Source organism: Corylus avellana, chromosome ca4 (assembly GCF_901000735.1).
Source record: "Corylus avellana chromosome ca4, CavTom2PMs-1.0".
Classification (NCBI taxonomy): domain Eukaryota; kingdom Viridiplantae; phylum Streptophyta; class Magnoliopsida; order Fagales; family Betulaceae; genus Corylus; species Corylus avellana.
Genome location: NC_081544.1, coordinates 12,123,969 through 12,133,711, shown reverse-complemented (window position 1 = coordinate 12,133,711; position 9,743 = coordinate 12,123,969). Strand labels below are relative to the sequence as shown.

Genomic DNA, 9,743 nt, shown 5'->3' with positions numbered 1-9,743 from the left:
TTTTGATTTGTTTGTGATTTTAAATGCCACGTCACATTTGGAATGGCTCTAAGATGACTCTAGTCCTACTTATATGATTACTCATAATTTTATGTTAGTTCAACAACAAAATGTAATTATTCCAACTTAGAAGGATGAGAAGGAGATACGGGAATAGTACGTAGCATTAATCTTCTGCAAATACATGAAAGCCAAAAGCACGTGTTAAGATTTGACGAATCTTGATAAAAGTAGCCGAAAAAATAGAAAGTAAAAGAGAGAGGGAAACATAATTTTTTTTTTTTTTTTTAAGACAATAAAATGATGATATTAATTATGAGGTGTAGGAGATGTGGTAAAGTAGAATGTAATAGACGTACCGTAGGCAAAGTATAGGTACAATTGACACCCCTTCCTGAACTCAAAGAAGCCAATTTGAGTTTAAAAACTAAGAGTACAAAAACGTCTAGGTGGATGTGTTATAATGAAAGATATTAGCAACCTAATTGATATTAGCTTAATCAATTAGAGATCACGCCTTATTAAGCAGAGGTCATTAATTTGAACCCACCCTCTTATGTGGACATGTCAAAAAAACAAAAAAAAAAAAGAGGATGCAAAGTTTGTTACCAAATTATTTTGGTAACGGGATATATTAGATAGGTTTATGGGAATCTAGACCTCCGTCAAACTCATCTTTAGAACTTCTTTCATTATTTTACGAGACATGTTACACAACCATCTTTAAACTATCTTTCAACCATTTCTTTTTTCTTTTTTCTACAAATTTAATAGATCAGTTATTAGATTTATAAATTCATGTGGACCCTACACAAATTCAATGATAAATTTATCCATTCACTATGAATATGGTTAAAAATTAGTTGAAAAAGAATAAATTCTATCATTTTTCTTATTAATTATTAATAACGTCGAAGTGTCACAACACTTACAATAAGATAAGATAGAAAAGCATATTCTAGATACTACATTTTATCCAATAAAATGTTTTATTTCTTCTCCTATCCTCTCACTTTTTAAATTCAATATTGAAACTCTGGAGTCGTGTGGGTTCTACACATGATGGGCCATACAAATCTAATGATGATTTTGAAAAGTGGGAAGATAAGAGAAGAACCGGGGGAGGATGTATAGCATATCTCTTTTATCTCTATCTCACAATGTTAACATGACAGTCTCAACCAACTATTGAATTAATCTTTTATTTTTGAAAAAAAAAAAAAAAAAAAAACATTGAATGATTAGTTGAAAATGTCGTATTAGCATTGCCATTGTAGAATATTTATGGAATAAAAATATGGTATGTACCATATAGCAATTCTCGATAGAAAATACCCAACTATGAAAAACCTAATAAAACTGTCATTAATCCTTATTAACTAAAAATTTAACTTGAATACAAATTCTGATCCTCTCTTAATTCCCGTAACAAGTTTTATAGCGCTTAAACACTTAGACGGAAGTATCACGTAAGAGTAACTAACTAACTAACTAGTGGATATAATCATGTTATGTGTTCCTTGAGAATGAAAGATATTTAGTGATAGGATCATAATATAAGTAACATTTATTTTTAGGGAAAAGTGTACATACTACCCACAAACTAAAAATACTTCTAATAAATAAATAAATAAAAACTAAAAATCAAAATTAAAATTAAAAGAAATAAAAAAAATTTAAAAGAAGAAGAAGAAAGAGGAGGCCGGAACAGGGGTGGCTCGGCTAGATCAAGATTCTCTACAATTTCAAAGAAATTGTAAATTTTCAAATTACAGAATTAAGGCCTTTTTAGGCATTGAACAACTTGGAAAATGCTACCTATTAAAAATGTGGCATATTATTAAGGTAGCTAGAAATAATTTCTCTCCCAAAAGGTTTCTTATTCACTTGTGTAGAGACGTTTGTTCTTCAGAAAACCAAAGGGAAAATTACAGTTTACCCCCTCAAAGTTGACAGCGTTTTTCAATTCAAATACTAAAGTTTCAATTTTTGTAATCCACCCTCACAAAGTTTCAATTTTTTTCAATTCGACCAATATTAACCCAAAATTCTCATATTGCCCCTAATTTTTATTATTATTTTTTATTATTTTAATGAAGAAAAAAAAAATTGGGGGAGCAAAAATTGCCAGATGGCCAAAGAGCCACCCTGAATTTTTTTTTTAAATTTTTTTTAAAAATTAAAAAAAATAAATAAAAATTAGGGGCAATATGGGAAGCATTGGATACAATTGGTCAAATTGCAAAAAATTGAAACTTTGGGGGGTGGAATGCAAAAATTGAAACTTTAGTGTTCGAATTGAAAAACTCTGTCAACTTTAGGGGGCTAAACTGTAATTTTCTCAAAACCAAAAGATAGTTTTTTGCTCAAAACTTTTTTACAATACAGAGAGCCAAAACCTTATGGAACAAATTGTACTTTTATCTAAAATGGCTAATCAGATTTGTAAAAAAAACCTCACATTGGATTAGCTAAAAAAAAAAGAAAGAAGCAAATTAATGGATATGTGATTGGATTAGCAATAAAAAAAATATATATATTACATGTAGCAGCACTTTTCAATTGAGCAATTTTATTTTTTTATTGTTTCTTTCACCCATTTTCTCTTTTTCCCAAAATTTTTCCCACTTTTCAAGGGATCATTATCAAAATATTCTTTCACAATTTTTAATAAAAATATATTTCATAAATATGATTGACATTGCTATGAGAATATGGTTTTCATACTTAACTTAGGCAAATACAACATTTAAAAAAATATAACCATTGAAAAATATAAAATACAACCATTTCAAAATGTTGAAATATATATAGAATATAAAATACTAAAATATGAAAGAGAAAGAAAAGAGAGCAGAAGCGGAGAGAGACGCATGGGCTACATCTTATATATTCACTGTATCAAACAATATTACATAACTCTCTATTTATAGAGAGACAATGAGTAGTGATCAAGAAACCCTAAAGTAGACCTAAACTAATTAAGGAAGAAAATAAACCTTACAATGAAATATAATAACGGAGAATAATATTCTAACAAAAAGATAAATAACATATTAATGAAAATATTAATAAACCTAATTTAGAAAATATAAAATATTCCAACATCCCCCCTCAAACTCGAGGTATAAGCTTGAGTTTGGAAAAGATAATAAATTAAAGTCATCCAAAGTTGATGGTTGGATCAAGGCAATGTTGACGAGAACGGCTGAAAGTGACGTTCAGAGAAATACCGGAGAGTGGAGACAAACCGCTACAAGAATTCGGTTAAGGGCCAAGCCGCAACTGACAATGATGGTCGAAGAACAAAAACTAGCCGTTAATCCTGTGAATGGCCAAACCAGATTGTGCTAGGGTTCGCCAACAAGAAAGACGAGAAATGCTGAAAGTGACTGCCGAAAAAATACCGGAGAACGGAGACAAGCAGCTAAAAGAATTCAATAAAGGGCCAAGCCACAACTGATAATGAGGCCAGACAACAGAAACTAGCCGTTAAAAAAAAAAAAAAAAAAAAAAGAACCTATGAAGGGCCAAACCGCATTGTGCCAAGATTTGCCAATGAATAAAGCCGTGGATCACAACAAAATTGGAAGTTCGTCATAAGAGAATGCTAGAAAACACCAGAGTCATAAGACTTTTATTGAAAGCCACAGAAAAAGAAATGTGGCTCTGATACCATGTTAAAATATATAGGCTTTGATACCATGTTGAAATATATATAGAATATAAAATATTAAAATATGAAAGAGAAAGAAAAGAGAGCGGAAGCGGAGAGAGACGTATAGGCTACATCTTGTATATTCACTGTATCAAACAATATTATATAACTCTCTATTTATAGAGAGACAATGAGTAGTGATCAAGATACCCTAAAGTAGACCTAAACTAATTAAGGAATAAAATAAATCTTACAAGGAAATATAATAACGGAGAATAATATTCTAACATAAAGAAAAATAACTTATTAAGGAAAATATTAATAAACCTAATTTAGAAAATATAAAATATTCCAACAAATATTATAGTTACAAAAATGATTATTTGAAAAATAATAATCGTTGAAAAATTATTGCGTTAAACGAATTACCATTGAAAAAATAAAGAGTGAAATACAAATTTTAGGAAAGAAATAAAGATAGAATCAATAAAGAGTAAAAAATAATATTTAAATGATATAGATAAAAATATAGCTAATCGGATGTATGAGGCCTTTAAAAATTCATTAGTTAAACTAGATAAAGTGAGTTTTAATGAGCCATTTTGCATAAAAATTTGGTTACTCCATTGTGAATGCTCTAACATACCACATTTTTAATATATGACATTTTTCAAGGTTTTTGATGTAAATAAACAACTTAAATTCTATAATTTGAGAATCGACATTTTTAAAATAAAAAAATTTGTAAGAAATGATTTAGCTCGGCCACCTCATTGGCTAAATACAACAGCAAGCTGAGAGAGAGAGTGATGCTGCAATTGCCCGATTAGAACAAAGTCGAATTGTTCTTGCAGTGAGATTGGCTCAATAGTAGATTAGGGTGAACATTGCAAAAATTAAAACATTAAAGAAAAAAAAAATTGCAAATTTGTTGGTAATTAGAGGGGAGTAAATGTAGTTTCCCCATTTCTAAAATTTGATGAATTTTGCATTCTGCATTACCATTTTTGTTTTAAGGTAAGTGGACAAGAACGGAGAATAACATCATATTGCTCGGGAGTGTAAATGAAAATTCCATAGCTAGGATCATCAAATTAAAGTGTTAATTGTGCGGGAAAACTTAAGAGCATGTTATTAGATGACATTTTCAACAACAGTTTTTTCTTCTTAAAAACCAAAAAACTGTTTTCGTTTGATATATTATTAGGTTTTTTTTTCACAAAATCTGAATAGAACTTGGACCAAAGCCAACCGGATAATGAAGAGTGCGACGTCGATATAATGGAAAATATAGCAGTCTCTACCCTCTAGTTAAACAAAAGGTGTTTTTTGTTTGATAACCCTTTTTTTTTTTTTGGTTCAAACAACTTATATGTTGTCTGAACCTCCATTTTTTATTTAAAATTTGAGATTTTCACACACCATCAAGTTCACCGTACATATCTTTGAAGATTCCAGGATTATAAAAATCTTTAATCTCCGAATAGTCTCACCGATTCAAGACGACATGATAAAAACACTCACTTCAATCATATATATATATATAGGGTTTTGATTGAAATCACATCCTCCCAATTTTGAAGCTTTTCAAATTGTCATGCATGATGGACTTCACAATCGTCAATCGTCTTGGAGAAAAACCCAAGCAATTTCTCACTTAAAATTAGAGAACAGCAAGTGCAAAGCATAAAAGCAAGTAACTAAGGAAGCAAAAAGCATAAGACATCTTGAAACAAAAGCTAAAATATATTGTACATCGCATACATGCCCTGATGGACCTGGTCTGCACCTAATCAAACTGTTAGCAACTCCATTCATTGATCATACATAATAAGTGTTTCTTCATGATTTAAAAAAATGGTACATTACATCATTCCAGGTACTCTGAAGAATACTCGGCTCAACCCTGCTAATCAAACTGCTGCCGAAGCTGCATCTCCGTTTCGCTTTTCCACGTGGCATGAGATGACTGGCCCTTCATCCTCTTATTCTTCTCCTTATCCTTTATCATGGAACCCTTCTTCTTGGACTCGTTGCTGGTGTCGGCAGGAGGGCGATCGCTGCATACCGGGCACACCATTCCTCGAGCATTGGAGAAAGTCTTGGGAATTCCACATTGCAGGCACATCCTACAAAAACAGAAACACATGGGCTATGACAGAGTACAACTGTGAAAAATGCAGCACAGATATGTCTAGTCCTCAAACACGAGATCGACATGCAACACACGGTTTGCTTTGGTCCTCAGAGAGGTAGAGGGTTTTATGAACCAACATATAGTGGGTTAGATAAATGTTAAGAAAGTACCATGGTCAACACTCAGCAGAAAGTAAGATCGTGTTCACTGACTTACAATATTAAGAAAAAAAACAAGGTATACCTCAGTAGCTCTGCAGCATCCTCTGCATTAGGATTGGTTGCAGTTGCCACACGCTTGCCTCCTTGCGTTGTGCTTGAAACTGATGATGCAGGAGGTTGTTTACCCACAATATCACTTCTTACTCGCTCATGGATTCCAACTAGATGAGCTTTGGCCTCCACTACAGCACCTATAGACAGTATAAGGTCAAGTCAAAAATATTTTCTTAGAATTAAAGACAGTTACGATTAAGTTGAGATAAGAGTTGATAACCTAAAACAAAGAGAAAACACAACATCCTTCATAGAATTATTTTTTTGATGAGTGCCTTCATAGAATTATTATATGCATGAGTCATAAATACTAACTAACGTAGCAGTTAGATTCTACTTATATCTATAAATTTCATGCTTCCTCTAGCATAAGAGCTTTTAGTGCACAGAAGCTGAAGGCATCAGTATCAGGAACATCCACTATATGGAAGATTCCCATCAATTCTATCACTTCTTATGTGAAACTGCAGAAGTTTCATCATTATGATAAGGGTTAATTACCTTTAACCACCCTTAACTACTACTCATTTAGACGTTGCCCCTACCAACTACCACCTGTCACACTCAACCTCCTTAAACTAACAGTTTTTGACAAAAACCCCTCCATTAGTCAAGATTTTTAAATCAAACAGAATATCGATCATGTGCATATTTAGACGTAAAATGATGGAAATACTTTCAAATATAAAATTAAAAACTAAATGAATAAAAAACACAAATTTATAATTATCTCTATCAAAAATTTACTACATAGTTAGAGTTATCTCTATCAAAGTCAATGTATATTCAACTACAGTTTTCGGTCTTCAAATATAGAAAGTAACATCTATATAATTTTTAGGAAACCTCAGGTATTGTTGCTTGATTTCCCCATTTCTTGTATTGTTTTCTTCCCCTTGTTACTGATTAACTTGTATTTTGGTACATGGAATTGGGGGAGGGAGGTGATGGCAGCTTCATGGAGAAGTGCGTGGGGGAAAGGGATAAGGAGTGAGGAGGTGACAACGACAACATAGACAAGTAAGAGATTAAGAAGGGAGATGAGAAGGTACACAGACTTGGTCCGAAAATGGCTTACGTTTCAACAAGCATAATCCGTTACAATTTTCTGTTGAACATGAAAAACTTTTCTGTTGATCAATAATTTTCAATAAACCAAACAGAGAAAAATGTGAAAAATATTTTCTAAAAAATACACTAAAAGAGCGGGAATCTTTTTTTGGCAAGTAATACAAATTCATTAAAAGAGCATACATGCGCAATTCTAGTACATAGGAAGTATACAGAAATAACCTTTGAAGTGTAGTGAAAGAAGAACAAAACTCCAAAAACTCAAAAAAATAAAAAACAGGCAAAATATTCCATGCTACTCTCCAAGTATAAAAGTATTGGAACATCATCTTCTTCAACTCTACATCTCAGTCTCACGACCTACAAAGCGTTTTGCATTCCGCAATACACCACAAGAAACACAAACGAGCCAGTCTCCCCATTTTCAAACCAGTAAGGTGTTCCAATTGTCCCCTCCAACTCACCAACAACTCGGTCACCCTACGAGGCATGACCCATGCAACACCAACTAGAAAAGCACACTCCACAATTATGTTGCCACCTCACAATGAAGAAGAAAGTGATCAATAAACTCCCCACTTTTTTTATGCATACAACACCAATTCACCACAATAGCATTTCGCTTTCATAAATTATCCAAAGTGAAGATTTTCCTAAAGTCGCGTCCACACAAAAAACGACACTCTCGAGGGAGCCTTAACTTTCCAATATTCTTCCACGGAAAAGGAAAACTCACCGGAGTAGATAAAACCTAATAGTAAAGCTTAACTTCAAAATATTTCCTTTTAGAAGGAACCCAACAAATTTTATCATCACCTCCTTGCCTTACTCTTCGAGAATGCAACAACTCAAAAAGATAAAATCTTAAATAACAATTTGATGATATAAGCACCATCCAAAGTTGTTTATGTTCTTTTCCAAATTATGGTTTTAGCATTAAACATTGGTACTTTTATTCTCTAAAGACATGATATTAAAATTTCTAAGATGAAGGCTTATTATTTTCAAATTACCAAAACTCCAGTATGCCTTCCGTAGCCACTCTTATGCTTGTGCATAGGAAAGTAATAATGAATATACTTATTTTAACAAGCGAATGTCAATAATCTTTTTGATCAATATAGACGTGCCAATGATGATTATGATAATGATGATGAATGTTTGGAAACTTTTACGCAAATCTTCCAAGAAATCAATTGTGTTACTCTCTGTATTACCAAAAAGAATTGCCTTCCGTACTGAAAAATTTGCTATTTGGTAATACAAGATGAAAGCACTTCTTTATTTTCCATAAAACGGTTTACATTTTCTTAAGGCGTAAAACCTTTTCCGTTCTCAGCTCCTTCAAACCCTCTCCTCTACGTGAACATCCACACTATGACACACCACCCCTCCTCTCTCGTCCGCACCAAACCCCTGCCAAGCCCACCCCTACCAGCAAAAAATGTTTTCCTAAATACATTTTCAACGTGAACCAAATAGTGAAAAATGTTTTCAAGGACAAAAATCAAACACCAAAAAATCAGTATTTTTTCGAAAAATGTTTTCAGCCAAAATGTTTTACATCAGTGAATGTTTTACAAATTCCTTATTAATCCATCATTTTCTACTTTTTTTCTTTTATTTCCAAATGAAAGAACAATAATCAATTCAATTCTAAATCATAAAATAACAAAATAAAAATAAAAATAGAAACAGCTTGAGCAACGTAAAATTTTGCATTAGAAACAAAATTACCGGCAGGTAAGTCTTTCTTGTCCTTTCTGTTCCTCCGGCCACCGTGCCTTCCTTGCGGCTGATCCACATCTCTCTTCACACCGTACTCTTCCACGCTATTGTTCAGAAACGCCGGCGGCTCTGAAATCTTCGGTGCCCAGAGGAAAAACAAACGAAGTCAGAAAAAAATTGGCCGAAAAACCAAAACGTTCACCGCTCAATTCCCTGCTTGATTACCAAGAAAGTGAAGGGAAACTAGAATAACAAAGAAAGGGGAGTCCAAAAAGTACTTCGGAGAAAACGTCGAGGGCCGATGGAAGACCGGATCCAGAGGAGGGTGGTGGGAGGTCGACGAACGACTTGTCGTTGACCGAGACGGCGTAGGCGTCGTCGTCGTCGTCGTCGTCGGAAGAGTTGGGGTATTGGAGATGGGCATGTTCGGGTTCTTGTACTTGTTCTTCTTCTTCTGCTGAAGAATAGCCCTGGAGGAGTGACAAACTCATTGGGCCCTTGTTTTGTTACCAACAAGATGGGTTTCTTTGGATGTTGAAGGTGCTATCTACTTAACATGCACCGCCAAGGACCCAAATCAGAAATAAATAAAAAATAATGAAAAAATTACACTTATTCCTTCAGACTCTCAAACTACCAATTGTGTTAGAGAATAACTTTAATGCGGTCTTGGCACAAATAAATAATTTTATGCCCACCATTCAAAAGTTAACACATCAACTTGAAACAAAAAAAAAAAAAAAATGTTAACAAAACACAAGATTTAACTCACCCTTCTTTTATTCGAGTCAGCATAGGATTTAAAAGTCATAGATTTATAATGCAGAAGGTTAGGATGTCTATTGAATCATCTTAATCCATGACTTTTATGATA

The 9,743-nt window shown here is 33.1% G+C and overlaps 1 protein-coding gene across 1 annotated transcript; it reads right to left on the bottom strand.

Annotated features, from left to right (window-relative positions):
• Positions 1-5,380: 5,380 nt before the first annotated feature.
• LOC132179056 (uncharacterized) lies at positions 5,381-9,413 on the bottom strand. Its single transcript, XM_059591681.1, has 4 exons — positions 9,148-9,413; positions 8,879-9,005; positions 6,039-6,207; positions 5,381-5,787 (listed from the first exon to the last, which is right to left on the bottom strand). Exons 1-4 carry the CDS (start codon positions 9,358-9,360, stop codon positions 5,568-5,570), a joined length of 729 nt encoding a protein of 242 aa, XP_059447664.1. The 5' UTR covers positions 9,361-9,413; the 3' UTR covers positions 5,381-5,567.
• Positions 9,414-9,743: the final 330 nt, after the last annotated feature.